This window comes from Astatotilapia calliptera, chromosome 7 (assembly GCF_964374335.1).
Source record: "Astatotilapia calliptera chromosome 7, fAstCal68.1, whole genome shotgun sequence".
NCBI classification, from domain to species: domain Eukaryota; kingdom Metazoa; phylum Chordata; class Actinopteri; order Cichliformes; family Cichlidae; genus Astatotilapia; species Astatotilapia calliptera.
In genome coordinates, this window is record NC_137428.1 from 3,088,205 (window position 1) to 3,112,296 (window position 24,092).

General features: G+C 43.7%; 1 protein-coding gene across 1 annotated transcript; it reads right to left on the reverse strand.

Annotated features, from left to right (window-relative positions):
- Window positions 1-3,106: 3,106 nt before the first annotated feature.
- LOC113025092 (solute carrier family 13 member 1-like) lies at window positions 3,107-23,751 on the reverse strand. The gene is made up of 16 exons (XM_026172495.2): window positions 23,304-23,751; window positions 20,255-20,423; window positions 14,549-14,677; window positions 12,827-12,963; window positions 12,554-12,720; window positions 12,382-12,421; window positions 12,194-12,275; window positions 11,908-12,065; window positions 11,621-11,740; window positions 10,551-10,649; window positions 9,780-9,881; window positions 9,514-9,605; window positions 8,927-9,021; window positions 6,684-6,845; window positions 4,241-4,378; window positions 3,107-4,099 (listed from the first exon to the last, which is right to left on the reverse strand). The coding sequence occupies exons 2-16, from the start codon at window positions 20,372-20,374 to the stop codon at window positions 3,965-3,967; spliced, it is 1,776 nt and encodes a 591-aa protein (XP_026028280.2). The 5' UTR covers window positions 20,375-20,423; window positions 23,304-23,751; the 3' UTR covers window positions 3,107-3,964.
- Window positions 23,752-24,092: the final 341 nt, after the last annotated feature.

Genomic DNA, 24,092 nt, shown 5'->3' on the forward strand with positions numbered 1-24,092 from the left:
ATGCTCCTTGAACAAAGACAGCTGTCTGTTTTTAACAACTTCAGATGTCACAGAAGATAAAAAAACAAACAGATTTTTTTTGTTTCCATCTTCAGTCAGGAATCGTCTGCCAGTCTCACCCTCCACTCTGAGCTCACTTGTGAACAAGACCCTAAGATACTTCAAATCCACCTCCTGGGGTAATAAGTTGTCGCTGTGCCAAAAAGTGATTTCTGATGTTTATATGTGTTTTCTTTTATGTGGAATTGGTAAATAGACTGTAGTCAACAGGATTTACAAAGGGGTTAAATAAAGACATGTCTCTCTAATATTTTTAATATTTTACCTAAATTATAACCAATCCAAACCCTTTTGGTCACGTAAACATTTTATAGAACTATTATGTTATTTTTGTTCCATTTCTCCTGCCCTCTTGGCTAAATCTCTCTTAAAAACAATTTTAATGCCAATAATCTTTTTAAGTGGATAAAAATGGGATATATGAAAGTCACTACCAAAAAACTGATTGCAGCTTCTACCTTGTGACAGGAATGTTGTTTGTGGCTGAAGAAGATGACTTGATATCATTCATGAGAGACACGTTTGACAGATGTTTCACATTTTAAAGGCCAACTAGTCATTTATCTAATCTTAATCTTATTTCATCTTTAAAATTCAAATAAAATCTTTCACTTTTTGGCAAATACCCAAAACCACTTATCAGTTTCTGGCACAATACCGGCTTCAATATCTTTCAAAAAAGGCGAAAAATAACAAAAGCAAAATAAACAAAACAACCTGAAATGAATCATCTTGTAATGCTGTCGCGTTCAAATGATACAATGATGCCAGAATGTCCAACACGTCACTCAGCTGTCTTCTTCACCACCTGTGACCAGTCATTTGGAAATGAGCTCTCAGTGTAAGTACCTGGGTTTGGCCACTTGGGGGGAGCAGAACAAGACAAAAAACAACAGATATGAAGGTTGTAGAAGTTGCTGCGTGGACACACTTGAAAAGTGGGCACATGCCTCTGAGGCCAGAGGCGTTCTTGGGCTTAAGAGGGTTTAATATATACAGAACTATTATTTTTCAATTACTTGAATTAAATTATTTTGGAAATGATTATAAAATTATTCCAATCTTTTGTTATTGCCTGAGTAAATCATATGCCATGTAGTGGCATAGCCTCTAAATCTAATGTGTATTTGGCAGCCATTAAGTAAAAAGCATTGACACACTGGGAGAAAGCTGCACTTTGAGTTCCTGGTTGTTAATGCTGACCCACATTTACAGCAGGTCTGCAGCTTCCAGACTAATGATAGTGGTGGATCCACAGTGTTAGCACTACTGGATCAGATGGACGCTGTCTGACATTTCTTGTTGAGGAAAAAGGTCCCTGACTGTGGATTAGATTTAACATTTTCAAGTGTTCAGAATGTAACTGAGCAGCCCGTCTCCTTAGGGTCATTTTTGAATGCTCTGCTTATGTGTGGATTTCCAGTGTGAGGAAGAGCAAAACCCTACAAAAGTCTTGATGGGAAGCTTTATCAAAATGGAAAGTTAAGTTAAGTTAAGCGTAATCCTGAAAGTGGAGAGGGTCTCTGCCTCCTGAATGCAAACTGAAAGCTGAAGCAGTCAGCAAAGTGCTCTGAGGTGATACTGCACTGTGAGGTCTTTCAGATAAGATGGGGCCTGATTAATCAAAAGTTTGGATGTGAGCAGAAGGTTGTTTGAGTTTGATCATAGTTTATGTTAAAATACACATTTCATAATGTTAAATGCATTAAAAGGCAAACAAAACCTAAACAGGAAACTAGAACACTGGTAAACACAGCGCTGGGGGTCAGTGAGTTACAGGCCATCGTTAACACCTGTTAACATGTGTTAAATATGTAGCAAGCTTCATTGACATTACCTGGATTACCAGTGTTAGGAGACAGCATCACCACGTCCATCTCCGACACTGAGAAACTCTTAATGGTGAAACTGTTTACCCCCTAATGGATAAACAGCGGATTAAAGTATGAAGCGGTCATTATAGGGTCTTTACCTTATAATGTAAAGCACCCTGAGACTGTTGTTGTGATTTGGTACAGTACCTGAAGTGAAGTGAATTCAGTGGGTCCTGCTCAAGCATCAGCTGGAACCACCAACACAGCTGCTCTCTTTGGTAGTCATTTTTTTATGTGTGTGCAACCTTCGTTATCTGAGATTACAGACGTCTCTTTAAGCTGAAGTGATGTGTTGATGGTAAAAATAAGAACATCACTGTTATTTCAAAGCTTTAATGAACTTTGAATTATTTCATAATTCCTTTATGTGTCACGCTACTGAGTCTGTGACTCAGTGTTTTGTGTTCATTGGTTAATTATTGTTATTTGGTTCTCTTTGTTTTCTGCTTGTGTTATATTCTTAGTTCCTAGGTTTCTGTCACTTTGCCTTCCCCGTGTTCCACGTCTAGTCACTCTTGTCTCCATGTTCCCTCTGTCTCCCCAGTCAGTCATGTCTCCATGTCTAGGTGTAAAGTCTGTCTTTGTGAATGTCTCATGTCTCCTGTTTTATTTTGATAGTCCTTGTGCTGTGTTCCAGTGTATCTAATTTCGCTTCCCCTTGTCTCATTATGTCTGATTAGCCCCCAGCTGTGTTTCCCTCCTGTTTCCCTTTCCCTCGTTACTCCCTTGTGTATTTAAGCCCCGCGTTCTCCTTTGACCTTAGTTATGTTGTACCACTCCATGTGCTGTGTGCGATGGCCTGTAACTCACTGACCCCCAGCGCTGTGTTTACCAGTGTTCTAGTTTCCTGTTTAGGTTTTGTTTGTCTCTTGTTTTTGCTACAGCACAATAAAAGCTGCGTCTTTGAGTTCATCCTTCTGTGTCCATGAGTTTGGGTCCTCATCCTGCCCACCACAGCGCCAAACCTTGACGTTATTAAGCTCTATCTTGGAGAAACACACATTTGATTAACCTTTCATATGTGTTGGTGGAGGAGATATTGTGTTATCCCAGAGTAGCTGACTTTTACAAGCAGAGGAAGGGCACGAGACTTTTCCCTAGCTGTGCGTTTCCATACGAAGGTCAACCAAAACCAGTTCACCCAGAATCTCACAGGAAAATCAAACTAGAAGTCAGAGAAACACAGTTTATTGAAAACTTTAAAAAACAAAACACACACATATCCAAACTCCTCCTGTTGGGTTTACACAAATCCCTGAGCAGTCAAAAATGTGCTACTTCCAGTGTGGTATCCCAGCTTTTGCCAGAGACAGGATTTAAGAAGGACGCATAGAATTGAACCCTGATTAGAAATCTATAGAAAAGGGAAGAACAACAGAGCCCCAGTTAACAGCTAAAAGTGAAAACATATGAACTAATCAGCGTATTGCATAGATGCATGCCGAGTGGCAGCAACCTTTTCTCCCTTCTTATGGGTTATGGCATTAGTGAAACAGGGTCGCTACACAAATTTTCCAGTGTGCAGGTTTACTGTTGTGGAGTGGCGTATTTAAACCCTAACAAAATCCTTATCAGAGTCTAACAATAAGTGTAAGTGAAATAAAAAAAAACACAAGAAAGCACAGAAAATGAAGGTCTTGAAGGAAACGAACGATGATGTGCTTTTTAACAAACTGACTGATTCTGACAGCAACCCTCCAACTTCCTGCACGTTTCATACTAATGCAAAATGACACCTGATGAATAACTGTGAGAATCTGGTGGCATCTTACAAAACTGCATTAATTACACTCCAGGATGACGTTTACCTTCCAGAAAAACCCGACTTCACTTTGCAGCTCCTGGCCCATGAACTCAAACTAAAGAGATAGATCTTTTAAACTAAACAAACATAAATATTAATATTTTATTTTATTTTTAACAGCTTTTAACTTTAGTTTATAGCCTGTCTAACATCACTCTAGCAAGAATCTCCTTGGAGTCTCTATAAGGATTCTGACCACTGAAAACTAAGTTCCAGGGTCCGCTCATCAAGGTGTCGTGGAGTTGAAGGTCGGTGCCCACTCAGGGTATGTATCCAGCGAAAACAGAGGAATTCCCCAAGTTGCCATGGCCAGCAGGAGGGAGAGGACTCCGATCGTGTTGACACCAAGCCCCGCCTTCACCTGCAGCAGACATGATCAGACACGAGGCTTGCAGTCAAGGATGAATGTTATACAGATGTTTCTTGTGAATTATGGCCAGCATACATTTAGTGAAAGAGTTATTTCTAGTGTCTGCTTCTCTTTTCTTATCAAAGAACTCACCATATCCATGATAGTGATGTGTCCATAGGCATACACCACAGCATTGGGCGGGTTGGACACTGGCAGGAGGAAGGAGAAGGATGTGCACAGGGTGGCAGGGATCAGGATGTACAACGGGTTGACGTGTATGGCCTCGGCCTGAAGCGAGAACAATCTTCATAAAGCGCTTTGAGTGCTCAGAGTAGAAAAGCACTATATAAGAACCAGTCCATTTGATAATAATTTCACTAATTTCATAAATTAGTGAAATAACAGTCTCTAGTGTTCCGTACACAGTAGTGTCATTGATGCTGACTAGCTGGAAATAAACCACTTGTTTTGTGGCAGGTCAGACAAAAAAGACTGTATGTTAAAGATGGAAATAGCCAACCTGACATCACCCTTTTATTTGGGAATTCAGTGTTGGCTACAGTGGCTTGCAAAAGTATTCGGCCCCCTTGAACTTTCCCACATTTTGTCACATTACAGCCACAAACATGAATCACTTTTATTGGAATTCCACGTGAAAGACCAACACAAAGTGGTGCACACGTGAGAAGTGGAACGAAAATCATACATGATTCCAAACATTTTTTACAAATAAATAACTGCAAAGTGGGGTGTGCGTAATTATTCAGCCCCCAGAGTCAATACTTTGTAGAACCAGCTTTTGCTGCAATTCCAGCTGCGGCGCTCGAAAATCTGTCAAATGTTTTAGTACGACTTTGCTAAGCTACGAAGCCGCACCGCTTGATGGATTGTCGGAGCATTGCGGCTATCGTAGGCGGAGCCTCGCGGAGTGATACGTACTGTGCTTCAACATAATATTACCATATTGTGTGTGTATAACCTCTTTTTAAGTTTAGTGGATATTATACATGGTTATGCTGAGGATATGTCGGCCAGTTTCCACTGGAAACGCCTTTTGGTTAAACTGTCAGCAAAGAATTTGCATGCACATAAAAACAGCTGCTTGTTTAAGTGAAAATGCATTGATGTTTGTTTGTTTGTTTGTTTGTTTTTTGCACTAATAAAGTTGTGGAGTTGCGAAATATTTTTTTTAGTTTGAATTATATCGTTATCGCAAATTTTCAAATGTATATCATGATAAATATTTTTGGTCATATCAACCTGCTCTAGTCCCGTTTGCAGTTTTCCACAAGCCATGTGGGGGACACAGCAAACATGTGGAAGAAGGTGCTCTGGTCAGATGAGACCAACATGAAACTTTTTGGCTAAAATGCAAAACGCTATGTGTGGAAAACTAACACTGCACATGACTCTGAACACACCATCCCCACTGTCAAATATGGTGGTGGCAGCATCATGCTCTGGGGGTGCTTCTCTTCAGCAGGGACAGGGAAGCTGGTCAGAGTTGATGGGAAGATGGATGGAGCCAAATACAGGGCAATCTTGGAAGAAAACCTCTTGGAGTCTGCAAAAAACTTGAGACTGGGGTGGAGGTTCACCTTCCAGCAGGACAACGACCCTAAACATAAAGCCAGGGCAACGATGGAGTGGTTTAAAACAAAACATATCCATGTGTTAGACTGGCCCAGTCAAAGTCCAGATCTAAATCCAATCGAGAATCTGTGGCAAGATCTGAAAACTGCTGTTCACAAACGCTGTGCATCTAATCTGACTGAGCTGGAGCTGTTTCAAAGAAGAATGGGCAAAGATTTCAGTCTGTAGATGTGCAAAGCTGGTAGAGACAGACCCTAAAAGACTGGCAGCTGTAATTGCAGCAAAAGCTGGTTCTACAAAGTATCGACTCAGGGGCTGAATAATTACACACACCCCACTTTGCAGTTATTTATTTGTAAAAAATGTTTGGAATCGTATGATTTTCGTTCCACTTCTCACGTGTGCACCACTTTGTGTTGGTCTTTCACCTGGAATTCCAATAACATTGATTCATGTTTGTGGCTGTAATGTGACAAAATGTGGGAAAGTTCAAGGGGGCCCAATACTTTTGCAAGCCACTGTATGTTGGCTTTTTGGAACCAGAGGCTGGCATTTACAGACGAGAGAGAGCGGGCAGCTCATTGTGTCAAACGTGGTTAGCAGAGTATGTCCACAGTCGCACATATCAGGTAATTAACACTTAGAAATTTGCAAGAAACTACGCAAAAAATTGTGTGAAAAGTTTGTCCTTGAAGAAATTGATTTAGAAAAAAATGAAGTTGGTGTCAAGCGATGAGCTGGTTTAGTGGACGCTCATATTCAAGACAAGCAAAGCTTCGGTCAACGGGTCTGTAGGATGGCAACTGCTTATCCCTTAGTGGTTTGTTGGTTAGCTACAGTCAAAGAAATTAGGGTTAAAGGGAGGGACCGTAAACTGAGGGACTCCTCAGTGTAAGATAAACGAAGATTATTTTCAACTGTGAATCATGCAAAGCTACTCTAGTAGACTGAGAGAATCAAATTTTCCGCAGATCTGTACAATATAAAACACTGAACTAACCAGAGGAGAGAGAATGGGGAGGAAGATGGTGATGGTGGCGGCGTTGCTGGTCACTTCTGTTAGCGTGGTGACAATGAGACAGGCAATTGTGACTGTTGCTAAGACCGGGAGGTCGCCCAGAGGTGTCATCAGCCTGGCCACCCACAAAGAGAGACCTGACTCCTGCACACACAAACAAACACACACGTTAAGCAGATTTTATACCAGCTTTAATGTATCTAACAGTTCTTTTTGTTAAACTAAGGGACAGGTCAGTTCTTTCAACTTCTGAAGAGACTAGTTTCTTTGGCTCACCTTTTCTATACATCATGTTGGTGTAGACACTATAAAAGATGGACATAGGTACCTGTGGTGTGATTGAGACACGGCGGGTCCAGAGGTTGCTCTTTAGAGTCAACTTTATTATAAACGGCTGCAGCTCTCGGCTGTCAGACGCTCATTCATCACACTACACTTACAACAATTTACACCTCTGCTTCCCCATGTTTTAACACTGGGGGTGCCCCGGTACCATTACATCAACCACTGGTTTCTGAAGGCCCATTTTGAAGATTTGACATGACGTTTGTGGATACTTGACCAGATGCGATGAGGACGTGCTGGTCTGACAGTGAAACCATTTGTTCATTAGTTAATGATTTCAATTTTAGACAAATCATAGCCAATAAATTTCAGAAGGTTGATTCTGTTCACCTGGACGTGGTGTTTTCAGTGGGAGAAACATTTCGTCACTCAGGGAGGAACGCTGGTTTAAGTGGGGAGTCAAGGAGACCATTTAGGTGAAAGGGAAAAGACCATCTCTGAATTGAGGAGGGGGCCTAAGGGCACATCTTTGTGATTGCAGCCGTTCCCTAACTCTCTGTGAATGGTACTCATGGGCAACGATCAGTGATCTTTGATCAATGGTTGTTGATCGATGGTCATGACAATTTGCATATTAATGGTCAAGGAACTGACCTCCCAGCTTATTGTTCATTCAGTGGTGCTAGTTTCAGTTATCGTACAAATGTACTGGTCATAAGGTTGGAAACCTGCAGTCAGCTGAGACTGAGTAATGAATAGGGATGGGTACCGGTGTTCTGACATAAACGGTAGTAACCAGACCGAAGAGCAGCGCACATTTCTGTGCTTTTCTTTTTTTTACTGAGCTGTGATACACTTTGGATTCTAGCCAATCATTTTACCTTTCCGAGGATAGTAGGCGGGTCCAGGTACGTACGTTCTTTTAGAGCAGAGCTACAGATTAAAAATGCCCAAAGTGAAGCGGTCAAAGTCTGGCTGTACTTCACAGCAAAAGATGCAAACTCAGCAGCAACAAGTGCTTTAAGCTGATACTGTGATACTGTCAAAGGAGGTAACACCTTGAATCCGATGAAACACCTGGTGATGCATAGCGTTTTTTTTAAAAGCCGAGAAATGCACCGTATTTGATAGCTTGCTGCGAGACCTCACAACGAGCACATCTACTGCAGGTGTGGTGCCTGTTATCTGACCCGGAGTTAGCAACATGAACCCGAAGAGGAGAGTCCTGGCCCCTAGCCCTGCCAGTGTAGCAGAAATGATGAGGATGATGATGCAGCAGCAGCTGTTCTTCTCTGCGTGAGTAGCTTAATGTTGTTCATGTGTAATTTACGTTGAGTAGGCTAACCACGTTATTACATTAATGCATGTAAGGTGAACTAGCAAACACCGTCGTAGCTACATGCGGCTGTCCTCTTGTTTGATGGCAGATACTCCCTTCACCCTGGCCAAAAAGGCTAAAATGACCAAAGAAAAAGAGGGAAACAGCTGAACATGAGAGGTTTTTGGACAAAGTTTGTGTTTTTTCCATTGTTTAAGCACTGCTTCCAGCCAAGAGTGATACCATATATCCCTATAGCTGCAGAAAAGGCTAACATTGTTATCTTTTTACAAAAAACAGCTAAACATGACAGATTTTAGGACAAAATTTGTGTTCTTGATTCTTTAAGAACCGATTCGAGCACCGTTTAAGCACTGGCACCGTTTCAAAAGTACTGGTTTGGTACTGGTATTGGATAAAACCTAAATGATACCCATCCCTAGTAACGAAGTAGTGAAAATTCCTGTCATTCCCAATGATCTACACCAGAGTGCTGATTTTTGTCTGGACCTGAGATTTTTCTGTGTTAGCTGTGAAAACTTTACAATGTTTGCATCAAATTTCTTCTTGGTCTGTACGAGGAAACTGTTCTGGATGTATTGTGATTTGTATTTCAGCATACCTCTGCACCTTTAGCGAGGGCAAAGCCTCCACCAACCAGCAGGGCAACTTGCCACGGCATGGAGGCCTGAAACTCTTTCCAAGAGATCATCGCCTCTGAATTGAGAGAAAAAAACATATTTACTGGGACTGATGCTGAAAAACAGACGTGTTAAATGATTGTTAAAACTTTACTGATTGTTGGTATTCACACATTTCTTTGCAGCCTCAAGTTTTTATATCTCTTTTATGTAAAAGCTTGATATGCATAGGGCGCAATAACCAAATAAGTGAGATTAATGTGGTGTAGGAAAACTGCATTAAGAAGAATTAAGAAAAACCAACCTGAGTAAATCTACAGTATTTAATCCTGACCCATTATGCTAATTCCTGCTCCTTATTCTTGGAGCAGTTTTGCATGACTCAGTTAATAATTCTTATTTATCTCACAGTGGTCTGTGGTGTAGCCCCTTGGTTTAAAGTTTGCCTGAAACAAGGTTTCAACTGTAACTGATTGGTTGCCCTTCATAAACAAAAATGTTGAGAGTACTTGTGTTAGCCTTCAACATCCGACTAAACAACAAGCCACATTTCATACATATTTCACACCATATTTTCTGGAGGGTCCGTGAGCAGGTACAAAGAAGAGGAGGACGCCCAGCACCAGAGCCACAGTGGCATCTGTGATGTAGTTGGATTTACTGAAAAACAGAAAAAGGGATCAGCTGGGTCATGGTTCATTGCTGCTGTGAAAAATCATAAAAATGCATGTTTCCCAAAGAATCTCGTCTTTGTCATTGTATCATTTGTATCGTATTGTTTGTGGGAATAATTTTGAATAATTTCCAAGGCAATAAAAGAAGGTTGTGACTCACTGAGGGAAGAGGGAACCCCAGCCGGGTACAAAACCTGGAGATCTGGTCAACCACAACAAAACCATCACCACAAAAACCACCCCGGTGAAGATCTCCTGAGAACTGGAGAGAGGGAACGAATGAATGTGTGAATGCATAAATTATCATAGGAATGTCTTTCTGTCAATAACTGATCAACAAGTAAAATGAATGACAGCATTGGCATGACAACTAACCATCTAAGGTACTGTAAAACGCTGTGGATAGTTAAATAAATACATGAATAAAAATATGGCTCTTTAAATGTGATATATATATATATATCACATTTATATATATATATATATATATATATATATATATAAATGTGATATATATATATATATATATATCACATTTATATATATATATATATGAATGAGCTCCTCAGTCCTTGTGGCCATTGATCAATGGTCAAACAATTTGCATATTAATGGTCATGAAGCTGACATCACAGTCCACTGTCAGGCCGTGGTGCCAGTTTTGATCATTATGCAGAACTATTTATAAGGTTGGGGAAACCTGCAGTCAACTGAAACTGAAGAAGTCCCTTGGATGACACTGAAAACGCTACGTCCAGATTCTGGGATTTCTTAGCTGGATGATTGAGCATGCATTAAGACCCAGTGTAAATCCCTAACCAACATCCTGTATCACCAACACCGCATAAATGACCACGCATGAATGAATAAATGATCAAACTGATTACTTTGATGAATAAACGAGTGCGTAAATAAACGAATGAGAGATCACCTAATGGCTCCCAGCTTCTTGTACTCATCTTCCAGCACCTTTTTCACCGCCCTCTCTCTCTCAGACTGCTCTCCCCGACACTGCCACAGGAACTTGAAGCTGCATGAGACAGTGTGTGTGTGTGTGTGTGTGAGTGTGTGAGCGAGAGAGAGAAATTTCATTTTAATCTTGCAAATTTTACTATTTAAGTCAAACTGATGATAAAATTCCATCTTTGCACTAAAATAATCTGGAGTAAGAGAAACACTTTGTATGCAGGAGTGATTTGTTTTCCTGGATCTTCTTGGATTCTGGAGACAGAGACTGTGTCTACTTAAAGAGAGGCTTAAAAATGTCATTTTTGTTAAATCTCTAGTTAGATCTAGATCAGGTGACCATGAACCAATCTTTAGTTATGCTGCCAACTATGCCCATACTTCCCATCATGCACTGAGGACTGTAGTTGTCTATGTTCTCCAGTTTAGCCTTCTCCTCTCTTTTATCCTCACTTCCTAACCAGTCACAGTTGATGGCTGCCCCTCCCTGAGTTCTTCCTGTTGTTAGTGATGCCTGCTCTGTTATGTCCTGAAGTCATACTACCAAATATAAATGGAGATGCATATAAGACACTTTTTCTGGGAATACTGCAGATTTTTGGAAGATGCTTTGGCATTCTTCTATTTGGTGAGGATTGGACTTTAAAAATAAAAATCGTACCTTTAACCTATTGTAAATGCGGTAGCAAAACATAATACAAACTCTCAAATAGCATGTATATGTTCTTTAGTTTTCTCTGAAAAGCTGCCGGAAACTTCTGCTTAAGTTTAAGTTTAAAGTTAGTCAGACATTTCTGTTAAAGATGCCAACAACTGATTCATCATCAGAGCTTTGAACTATAATAAATCTTCACAATAATAAAACACATATATAACACATGTGATGATGCTTCCACTAATTGATTAATGCAAAGAAATCAGAATAGGATGATGAAACTGATAAAACAGAATAACAAATGGAGTGTGCATAAAGAGTAGTCAGAGTAGAATAGCACTGATAGCAGGTGGCTCTGCAGATGGTATGCTGACACTCACTCTGAGCCAATGAAGAGCCAGTACAGCCAGAACCATGTCAGCAGCAGCATGATAACACTGATGGGCAGGCACAACAGGAGCCAGTTGGCAAAGTTGATGCTGTTGCAGTCTGGGTAAACGCTGAATGTAAAGACAGTGGATTCAAAAACATTATTTTTAAAGGAGTCTTTCAATCATTATTTCATTCTAGCTGTGCAGCAGACTGAATTAACCGAACACTGAAGGCAACATTAATCCCACCACTGCCAATATGTCTCATTAACATACACCTGATGTGAGACACTCACTGGTTGAGGTACTCAGAGAATATGAGGTTAGCAGAGGTTCCCGGCAGCGTGGTGATGCCACCAATGCTGGAGGAGTAGGCGATGCCGATGCACATGGCTTTGCATAGCATCCGGCCCTGCCGACGCCTGCAGGAGGCCGTGGGTACGTTCTCTGCAGCCTGTAAGACAAAATGCGGAGAAATCAAGACAGAGAAGCAGAAATAGCGGAAGTAGCAGAACATGTATGAGCACTGGAAAAATATCAAAGAATAATTTTATTCTGTGTTTGTTTGGTGCTTTTTTGCACCTCGTCTGCTGCAGGCTGCGACTCTGCTGGTATTTGAACAGAAGTGAAGGTTTCTGTGGGGACATCTGGCTCTGTGCTGTCACTGAGAGAGGAATAAGGGATTCAACTGCTCTTCAAGCACATCAGAAACAAAAACTTAGAACACCCTGAACCCAGAGGGCAGCAGTGAATCCCCATGCTTTACATACCTCAGAGCTTCTTTATTTTTTGCAGTACAGTTGTTGATTTCTGAAAAAATGACAGATTATAGTCAGGGCCACAAGTTCCATCCTACTGTAAGCTCAAAAACACACAGCTATCTCACACTTTTAATTATATTTTGTGCTTTTATAAAGTAAAGTATACTGTCTGTGCAGGTACCGTCCAGCTCCAGGGTAGGGTTGTCTTCACCAGAGTATCCCTCTTCATTCGCCTTTAGAATCTGTTGGAGAACAGCATCTACGATGGGCATCACCATGGTAACAGCTGATGTGTTTTGGACCCACATTGAGAGGAAGGCACAGCCGGACATGAAGCCAAGCAACAACCTGAAGGAGACAGTGGTGTGTTCAAAAAGCAACAATGGAGCCTTCACACTTAAATCTCGAAGAAATACAAAATTTGAATCCAACAGCAGAGAACGAAGATGCTCACCAAGCAGGGTTGACCCCCACCAAGGTGACGAGCCTCAGGGCGACTCTGCGGTGGAGGCCCCACTTCTCGATGGACGTGGCGAGGCAGACAACACCCACAAGCAGGAAGTGGAAGTTATTAAAATACTCCTTTGCCACCTAGAGGAGAAAAGGGATTTTAGAACAGAGAGCTGCTATAGAGTAATTGAGGAAGAGGAGTAAAAATTTAAGCCCATTTTCAAATTTGAGTTTGTGGCCAATGAATATGTTATACAGGGAGTTAACAAGTAACAGATAAACCAATTAAAAAATACAACTTTAAAAAGATAATAATTGGATGAGCATAAAGAAGAGTCCAAGTGTCCAAGAATAAAAACATTTATTTGCAAATAAGAACAAGGCCTGCTCTGCTGTAGGCCCATAAGACGCAGGAGGTGCCATGCTGGTCACTTGCAATGTGTGTCAGGCATCAGTAAGGGGTGGAGACCCTTGCAGTCTGATCATTGGCTTTCGAGGTTGGGTATGGGGACATGGAACATGACCTCTCTGGAGGAGCCTGACATAGTGCATGAGGCTGAGACACACTGGCTTGTTTTAGAGGCTTCTGGGGTGGATGAGATTCACTCTGTGTTCCTAAAAGCTTCAGATGTTGTAGAGCTCTCTTGGTTGACATACCTTGGAACACTGGATGGAGAACTGGGATTGGCAGACCGAAGATGACGTGGCTCTGCTGGCTTCATCAGTTGGTGGCCTCCAGCTCACACTGGAGCACTGGACCAGTTTGCAGCCAAGTGGCAGAAATGAGAATCCAGAAAGGGTGGCGTGCTCACTCTGGATTAGGGGTGACTTGCTGCCCCAGGTGGAAGAGTTTAACTATCACAGGGTCTTGTTAATGAGTGGGGCGAGAGGGGAGTGAGAGATTGAGGGACTGTCTGTAGTGATGCAGATGCTGTACTGGTCATTCGTATTAAGGAGAGAGGTGAGTACACAAGCTACCTATGGTCACAAGTTCTGGATAGTGACCAAACAAAGAAGACTGTGGATACAAACGGCAAAATTAACTTTCTCCAAAGAGTGGTTGGCATCTCCCTTAGAGATAGGGTGAGGAGTTCAGTCATTTGAGAGGGGTTCAGAGTAAAACTCCTAGTCCTCCATCTCAGAAGGAGCTACTTGAGGTGGCTCGGGCCTCTGATTAGAATGCATCCTGGGCCCCTACTGGGTGAGGTGTTCTGGGCGTGTAGCACCGGAAGGAGGCCCTAGGGCAGGCCCAGGCCACGCTGGAGAGATGATGTTGCTCAGCTTGCCTGGGAACATCCATCCATCTATCGCATATGGATGGATGGATGGAAGAAGAGGGCCGTTTTAGGATTTTTAAGATCACACGAGGGACAAGCAAATTGGAAAAGAAGCAGGAATATGCTGAAAACTTCAGGTGGGCATGGGCGCTCCCCAGAATGGCATGGCGGAGTACCTGTTTGACAAACACACTCTTGGCAAAGAGAGCAGCTAAATCTCTCACACCACATTTACTACAGCTTATGTGTATTTGTATCTTGCTTCAAAATGAAAAGCCATCTGCATGTTGCTGGTTAGACCTTTAAAGTTATTACTCATGTTATTATTATTGTAGGCAGAACCAGAACCAGAGCAACACACCTGCTGCTGTGCATTCATAAAGAATAACAACTCTCAACGCATCAACACTTTGTCCTGTGTAACTGTGATTGCTAACAGAAGGACTCACATTGGAGGACGACATGATGCCAAAGAGGGGGAAGAGAATGGCGGGGAGCATGGCCGTCATGGACAGTGGAATCACCTCCGTCACCCAGTATATCGCCATCAGCATCATCACAAAGCCACATTCTGCCTCCTACAGGGAAAACACATTAAGATGATTACACACACACACACACACACACACACACACACACACACACACACACACACACACACACACACACACACACACACACACACACACACACACGTGCAGAAGTTAGAGACGGTAAACTAGAGTTACTCAGCAACCACTTCAAAACACCTTCAGGTAATTATTTGGGTTGTTGAAGCATTGTCCAAATGTAGCTTAATTCTTATTGTTATACTTCTGCATGTATGTATCTTTGCTTTTGCAGATCATTTCAATGCTGCGCCTTTTTTTAAACAAATAATACAAATTCCAAAAACCCCCCCAAGAAAACTGGATCTGTACTGAAATTATCCAGAAAGAACCAGTTTTGTTTATTCAGTTTTTTTAAATTTAATATTTTTATGGATAAATTTCACAGTATTTTATACTCGTTGCATTTTCAAAAACAGGATCGTTACTTTTTGTAAAACACATTTGAGGGAAGTTTTCATTTTCCATTACTGCATGCCCTCACACATCAAAATGATTTAGCCTAAGCAGTAACTGAGGAAAGGCAATGCTAATGGTGTCATGGTCCTGGGTCGTTGACCCAGCGTTTTGTTTTGTGATTATTTCCCTCTGTCTAGTTATTCTGTGTCCTCCCCCCTTGTGTCCGGTTCGGGTTCTAGATTTCCTGTTTTGTTCTGAAAGTCTGTGTCTGTTGTCATTGTGTTCAGCTTGTGTCCTCCAGTCATCATGTGTATTCAGATCAGCTGTTCTTCCCTCCTGTGTGCGATTACCTGATTACCTTGTGTGTGTATATTTAGTGGGTGTCGGTCTGTGTTTGTCGTCGGCTCGTCTGCGTTCATCCATGTATCACTGCGTTAATCTACATTCATCTGCGTTCATCTGCGTTCTATGGTGTTCCTGTCTCTGCGTCTCTCTGCCCCGCACCCCTTTTGTATGGTCTCAGGTTTGTCATTTAGTTCTCCCAGTTTAGGTTTCTTCAGTTGTTTTGTCATGCCTCACTGCCTGTTTCTGCCATTGTCACTTTGTAAATAAACATCACTCGTATCATCAGTCACTGCTGCATTTTGGGTCCTCCCTTTCCTCCACACCACACGGCTCACTCCGCCAGCCGTGACAGTACGAGCCGACCAAACATGGACCCAGCAGCTTTGTCTGGAGAGAGCGACCTCGCACGCATCCGACGCCTGATGGACTGGGTAACCCACACCACCAACGCAAGTGGTGGGGTTAAAAGCCATCGAAGCAATCCTGGAAGAAAATCCCTACCTCTGCCAGCTTAAGGGAGTTTCAGGTTTAATTTGCAACCTGCATAAAAGCCCGGGGGGTGGTGCGAGCTCGGGAATCCACAGACTTTGTCCAGCAGCAGCGGATTACGGCCGCCCCGGAACAGCCACGTCAGCTTCTCCCGCCGGAGGTTTTGCCCGGCCCGCCGGAGGTTTTGCCCGGCCCGCCGGAGGTTTTGCCCGGCCCGCCGGAGGTTTTGCCCGGGAGGAAGCGACGATCGCGCCGTCGGCGCGTCACCCCACAGCCGGATATTGGAACTTCAGAACTGCCGGCCGTGGTGAGTGAGAAGGACCCTTTTTCTGTCTTGGACTGTGGAACAGTTTATCCAGGGACTTTGTTTGGTGCAGCAGACGACAAGGAGAACGGTGTGTTGCTTGCTCATTCTCCTGCTGAGCTGTCTTTACCTCGTTTAGCTGCACAGCCGCAAGCAACTCGGACTCCGGTATCTCCGCTAGCCCAGTCATTCATGCCGTCTCCGTCTTCACAGACTCCCTCTGTACGGGAGGCTGCGTCCGTGCCTCCCATTTTTGACTCTCTTTCTAGTACGTATTATTTGCAGAGAGACAAACACGTTAAAAATGCAATCGTTCCTCAACAGCTGGCTAGTTTAGAGACTGTTACTTGCTCCAGGGCCTCCCCAGAGGCTGGGTTCCAGCCCCCAGCCGACTCTGGACCCCTGGAGGTTAAGAAGCCAGCTGAGGACTGCACCGGACTGTCGCTGCCTGAGCTGAGTCACTGCTCAGTGCAGCTGCAGTCTGCTTTGTGTTTGCCAGAGGCCCGTGTGCCTGCTGGTTCTGTTGCGTCCCTGCCAGAGGCCCGTGTGCCTGCTGGTTCCGTTCTGTCCCTGCCAGAGGTCTCCGTGCCTGCTGGTTCTGTTGCGTTCCTGCCAGAGGCCCATGTGCCTGCTGGTTCTGTTGCGTTCCTGCCAGAGGCCCGTGTGCCTGCTGGTTCTGTTCTGTGTGTGCCAGGGGCTCCAGTGCCCACTGGGTCTGAGACTGTTTTTGCTGGGGGGCCCGAGGAGCCCGTCCAGCCTTCTGCCTCGTCAGCTGGGGGGCCCGAGGAGCCCGTCCAGCCACCAGCTGCAGTCTCATCACCAGCTGCAGTCTCATCACCAGCTGCAGTCTCATCACCCTCGCCTGCTGCGGCCTCAGAGTCTTCGGCCTCGCCTGGTCCGGTTTCAGCATCTGCTTTGGCTTCATCCTCGTCGCCTGGTCCAGCGTCTGCTTTGGCTTCATCCGGTCCAGCCTCTGCATCCTCATCATCCTCGTCTGGTCCAGCCTCTGCATCCTCATCATCCTCGTCTGGTCCAGCCTCTGCATCCTCATCAGCCTCGTCTGGTCCAGCCTCCGCTTCGCCTTGGGCTGCAGGGGCCACGCAGCCTTCAGGTCCCCTACTACCACCTTCACATCGTCGGTCATCTGCCAGGCCGCTTGTTGGGCATCTCCGCCACCGTGGACGCCCTCCAGAACGCCCTCCTGAACGCCGCCACTGCCTTCCACGTGGCCGGCCTCCGGACTTGTTTCCACGCCGCCGTTGCCGTCCGCACGGTCAGCCCCCAGAGCTGTTTCCTCGCCGCCGTTGCCGTCCGTACGGTCGGCCGCCTGACTTGTGTCATCGCCGCCGCTGCCGTCCGCACGGTCGGCCGCCTGACTTGTGTCATCGCCGCCGCTGCCGTCCGCACGGTCGGCCCCCTGAGCGGTTTCCCTGTTGCCGCCGCTGCCGTCCGCACGGTCGGCCCCCTGAGCGGTTTCCCTGTTGCCGCCGCTGCCGTCCGCACGGTCGGTCCCCTGAACGGTTTCCCTGTTGCCGCCGCTGCTGTGTGCACGGTCGGCCCCCTGAACTGCCTCCACTCCGCCACCGCTGCCTTCCGCTCGGTCGGCTTATGGATCTGCGTCGCCGACGTGGCCGGCCTCAGAAGATGAACTGTCCGGGACTTCTGAGTTGTCAGCCTCCGGGCCGGCCTCCTGAACTGTGTTTTGTTCTCGTACTCCAGCATGTGTTTTTGTTTTGGACAATTCCCTCGGTTCGCTGGAGCTTGTTTTGTTCGGTGTTGGTCCCTCCGTCCTGGGCCCCCGCCGCCCGCCCTGGGTTGGTCGTCTGTTTTTGTTTTGGGCTGTCTGGAGCCAGCCCTTGGAGGGGGGGTACTGTCATGGTCCTGGGTCGTTGACCCAGCGTTTTGTTTTGTGATTATTTCCCTCTGTCTAGTTATTCTGTGTCCTCCCCCCTTGTGTCCGGTTCGGGTTCTAGATTTCCTGTTTTGTTCTGAAAGTCTGTGTCTGTTGTCATTGTGTTCAGCTTGTGTCCTCCAGTCATCATGTGTATTCAGATCAGCTGTTCTTCCCTCCTGTGTGCGATTACCTGATTACCTTGTGTGTGTATATTTAGTGGGTGTCGGTCTGTGTTTGTCGTCGGCTCGTCTGCGTTCATCCATGTATCACTGCGTTAATCTACATTCATCTGCGTTCTATGGTGTTCCTGTCTCTGCGTCTCTCTGCCCCGCACCCCTTTTGTATGGTCTCAGGTTTGTCATTTAGTTCTCCCAGTTTAGGTTTCTTCAGTTGTTTTGTCATGCCTCACTGCCTGTTTCTGCCATTGTCACTTTGTAAATAAACATCACTCGTATCATCAGTCACTGCTGCATTTTGGGTCCTCCCTTTCCTCCACACCACACGGCTCACTCCGCCAGCCGTGACAAATGGTGTATCAATCTCTCCTCAGGCACCGCTTCTTCTACACGTCCTGGGGGAGGGAAGCTCATCTCCAATTATCCTTTCAGCACACCGCACCACTCTTTGGTGAGCTTTGTGGTTGTAAGCGGTGCTGTTGCCATACCACGTGGTGATGCGTCCAGTGAGGATGCTCTCAAAGGCACAGCGGTAGAAGGCCCCGAGGATGCAGGAGCTCTTGCCGAATATCTTCAGTCTCCTGAAAAAGAAGAAGCGCTGCTGCGCCTTCTTCACTGTTTAGTTTGTGTGTACTGACTATTGAATGCTGAGCTGTAATCTACAAACAGCATTCTCTCTGACGTGTCTCTCTTCTCCGGGTGCGAGAGGGCAGTATGTAGTGTCAGGGCTGTGGCATCATCAGTGGGCCTGTTGTGGCGGTATGTAGCGGTTCCAGTGAGTCGGGCAGTACAGAGCAGATGAAGTCCCCGACCAGCCTTTCAAAGCGTTTGCTCATGATGGGGGTCAGAGATACCGGTCGCCAGCCGTTTAAGGAAGAGGAAGGAAGAGATGGTGGAGGGTTTGGGTACAGAGACGATGGTGGCCGTTTTGAAGCAGGCTGGGACTACAGACAGAGAGAGGGAAAGGTTGAAGATGTGTGTAAACACTCCAGCCAGCTGAGCCGCGGTTGATTTGAGGACACAGCCGGGAATCCCGTCTAGACCAGTAGCTTTGCCTGCGTTCACTCGTCCTCAGACACAGTGTGCACGCTGACATCATCCATGACGCGCACACTTTCCGGTCTCATGGTGTTCGCTGAGTTTAAGCTTTTGTTTGAGGCCTGTGTTTGGGTCGTCATCCTGCCTGCCACACAGCGCTACACGACAGAAGCTCTACTTGGAACTTTGTTAAGATCCGCCAATGCAGAATATGATATTTTGCCATTTTTAAAGGGGTCTTAAACGTTTGATCAGTACTGTAGTCTAAATTCAAATTTAGACTGAAATAAAGTTTAGATTCCCATGTACTAATATAATTAGCTCAAGGTTGCCTTTCACAAGAAAAGCTGGTAGAAACAAACACCTTTTACTTGCTTTCTACTTTCTTCTAATTTGCAATCCTGTTATTTTTTTAAACCTAAATTGTAAAAAATGACCTTGAAGTATCATTTTATGTGTTTTCATTTTATGAAAGTATATAAACTTTTATTTATGGCCATTATTAGAAAAGGATCAAGGGTCAGCTGGCACTATGCACAAAGGTCTGTTAGCCGTATTTATAGTGACGGGAAAAAGTGTAAAAGATCTCGTAGTGCTTAGAGTTGAAAAAAGTGTATAAGTACAAATCCATGACTGGCTGATAGGAAAGCAAATAAAGAGCGAACGTAAACTTAATAAAGCACAGAGACTGTTCAGATCATCACAAAAACTCTACAATAGCTACAACCTACTGAGATCATATCATAAAGTTTATGTGCTATACAATTAAAACTAGCAGTGGCAACATATTTCACAATATGCAATTAATGATAGGAGCTGCTTAAAAACACTGATCAGTGCAATTTCAGTTAAATTAAACCGTTATGGAGGGGATACAGTTCCCGTCATATTTGTGCACGCACCTTTGTTCCGATGACCAGAGGAAGAGGGAGCAGCAGCAGCGGCGTGAGGATGATCAGGAGAAGGCTGTGATAGTTCCACAGTGCTTCGCTCAGCTTCGTCAGCATCCTCCTGTCTCCCATCGATTTCGTCTCTCCTGCAGGATCCTGCTGTGACCCCGCAGTTATTTGGCTGTGATATGTTAGAGAGGGTAATGATTGACTGAGAATGACAAGCTGGAAACCGGTTTGGGGAAGTCATCAAACTACTGGAAGCTTCATTTTACATTTCCATATCAGTTTTCTTGAGCAAGATACAAAAGCTCATTAGTAACTGTTGGTTATCTCTCCACTAAGACAAAGGTCAGATGTTAATGTGACAAGGCTTTTCATTTATTTCAAGCGTGGTGCTTGAAAGGGTCAATGTCAGTAGTTTCTCTGACATAAAAAACAAAATATAAAGCATGTAAAGATACTTACTGAGAATAATTTTTACTAAAATGCGCATAGCAAATATACATACACAGACCTAAAAAGTTGCTTCCAGCGTGCGATATGATATTGTATGTGTACACGGTTTGGTGAGCTCTAAGGTTTTCCTCCTTCAGTTCATAGGGAAAACTCTTTCATTTACCCTGATTTTTAAGGATTTATCTATTTGATCCTGGTGTGAAATATTTAGACACAATATTTATTTGCTAGAATGTCGACTTGCATCATTTCCAGTCCTCATTATATTTTAAGAAAGAATAAAGACTGTTATATAATTAATGTTGAATATTCAGCAACAATTTAAAAGCAGGCACCAAAAGTATGCATGATATGTGAGTATATGCCTAAGTCACGAAACTTACTAGCTCATTGTGTAAAGTTGAGTCTTAATCTATACTCCAAAGAACATGCATCAGCATGACATGGCACCTGCTGACGGTAGTATATTTGTCTTGTGTCTGGCTATAAGTGTGAGAATTCCAACAACTTCTGCTATCTTTTAACTTGTTATCTTGAAAACCTCAGAGATCCATTAAAGTTTAGCTGAGTTTATGTCTGTTTCTTTTGACCCACAACTAATAACTAAACAAAATTCAGGAAAATATAAAAAAAACCCAACTTTCCAGATGGAATGTGCTGACAGCACACAAACCACTTCACTTTATAAGTTAGACTTTAATGTCATTAAGAGATTTTTGTGCAAAACTCTTGAGTCACCCTCATTTCTTTCTATTTTGCTTTCAATGAGCCAGAGCTGAGATACAGTTCCCCACCTTTACATTTCAAAGCTTTTCTTTGGACAGTGGCTGCTGTTTCACTCAGTCCAGTCCTTGTACCTCACTATTTTCAGAGGAATGTTTGCTTTGCTTATTAAGCCACACTGACCTATGACAGACTAAACACTGACCTATGAATCATTCAACCATTAAAAAAGCCACCTAACTCAAAGAATGAACCTTGAGTTAAGTTGTTTGGCCTGCTGTTCACTGAAGCCTCATCAGAACAGGAGGAATACGGGTAAAATAAAAATCTGAGGTGTGGTATATTATAAAAGCACTTGACTCTACTCCAAATATAACAATTCTGGTTGAAATTGCTGTTAGTATAAATGTTGGAGGTCAGGAAAGAGATACAGCACTGAGTGTCTGCTGTCATCCATAAAACACAGCTTTATCATAGTTTGTGTTGCATTTCAGCCAGTGGTGTTGGAGATCTTGTCCAAATAATTGGAATAATGAAAACATACTGTAAGACATGCACTGTGGTCATATGCAGCCAGCTTGCTTTAACTATTCATTAATTTATTTAGAAATTGAATGAAGTCATCTTTGAGTACCAAGCACATGAACCTGTGTGATAAATCTGTCCAGGAAACAGAATTCTCCAAATCAGTGGAGCTGTTAAACATATACAGCAGTTCACCTGTAGCAGGAAGGGTTATCTTTGTTTCCTTAATGAGTTTGCGTATTTATTTTTAACCTCTTTAGAGGACAAGATGTTGTCGAGTCTGTTGGAGCACAGAATGAAGTCCGCGGAGCTCGTGTAACCACAATGACGTCACTGTAGATGCATACTTCAAATATATGAAGCAAGATATATGGAATCATATAGCAAAGAAAAAAATTATAAATAACTGTAAGTATGTTTTATACTTTAGATTCCACCCTTTGCTTTGTTGACAGTGCTGCAAACCCTTGGACTTCTCTCAATGAGCTTCATGATGTCGTCACCTGAAGTGGTTTCACTTCACAGGTGGGCCAGTCAGGGTTCATCTGTGGAATTTCTTGCCTTCTTAATGTGGTTGGGACCATCAGTTGTGTTGTGCAGAAGTCAGGTTGGTACACAGCTGACAGCTCTATTTGACAACTGTTAGAATTCATGGCATAAACCATCAAGCGTTACGATGAGACTGGCTCCCATGAGGACCGCCCCAGTAAAGGAAGACCAAGAGTCACCTCTGCTGCTGAGAATAAATTCATCCAAGTTCCCAGTCTCAGAAATAGCAAGTTAACAACACCTCAGATTAGAGCCCAGATAAACGCCACACAGAGTTCCAGTAGCAGACACATCTCTACATCTACAGGACAATGAGCCCAAACACACCTCCATGCTGTGTCAGGGCTATTTGACCAAGAAGGAGAGTGATGGAGTGCTACGCCAGATGGCCTGGCCTCCACAGTCACCTGACCTAAACTCAATTGAGAGGCTTGGGATGAGATGGACCGTAGAGTGAAAGGTCCAACAAGTGCGCAGCATCTCTTGGAACTTCTTCGAGACTGTTGGAAAACTATTTCAGGCGACCACCTCATGAAGCTCATCGAAAAAATGCCAAGAGGGCACAAAGCAGTAATCAAAGCAAAGGGCGGCTATTTGGAAGAATCTAAAATATTAAACATGTTTTGAGTTATTTCACATATTTTGTTTACTACACAATTCCATATGTGCTCATTCATAGTTTTGATGCCTTCATTGAGAATCTACAATGTAAATAGTCATGAAAATAAAGAAAAACCATTAAATGAGAAGGTGTGTCCCAACTTTTAACTGGTAGTGTGTGAGTTTAAGAGTGCTGTTTTCTCACCTCTAGCAGCTTGGCCACCTCAGGATTGAAAGGTGCTGTTTTGATGTAGTGAAGGAAATGGGGAAGTGAAGCCTCTGCTCCTGGCTGACCGTAATCTTGATGGTCTTGATGGTCTCACTCAAATAAAATCCCGAGCACCACTTTAAATCACTCCACAGTCACCTGAACCTGTTGAACATTAACACTGAAACCACAGACTGTTTATGAAAGATGGACATCATGACATCACCCATTGTTTTTTATGAACCAGTACTGGGGTTCACATTGGCCGCCTACTGTAGTCCGTGTGGGTCTGTCTACAGAGATGCTACACGAGTTCCCCCTCAAAAAGCCTCAAATCAGAGCGCATACTCGAGTTCACCACCCTAAACATGTTGCAGCTGTTTAGCTCACAACATCTGAATATTTGTGGGGAAGAAACTGCTTATTAAAACTATTGTATTAAAATTACTGTGACCAGATTTCACGACTGAAATGTCCAACAGTGCAGTCCGGAAATTATATAATGGAGGTCATAAGTCAAAGACCTTGCTTTAAAAAATGTTTCATAATAGGTTATGCAACATTATACTTGAATTAGTTGTAACCTCACTATGGTTTAGTGAGGTTTTCCAAAAACAATACTTTGTTGGGAAGATACCTCTCCAGGAGCTCTGCGTGTTTTTTACATAACGCTGAACACTTGAGAGAGGATTTGATTTTTGGCAAGAATTCTTGGTTTGAGTAACGATCTCCATTCCTGGCATTCAGAAAAGTTTCTGATGGAGTTGCACGTTTTAAAATAGAAGT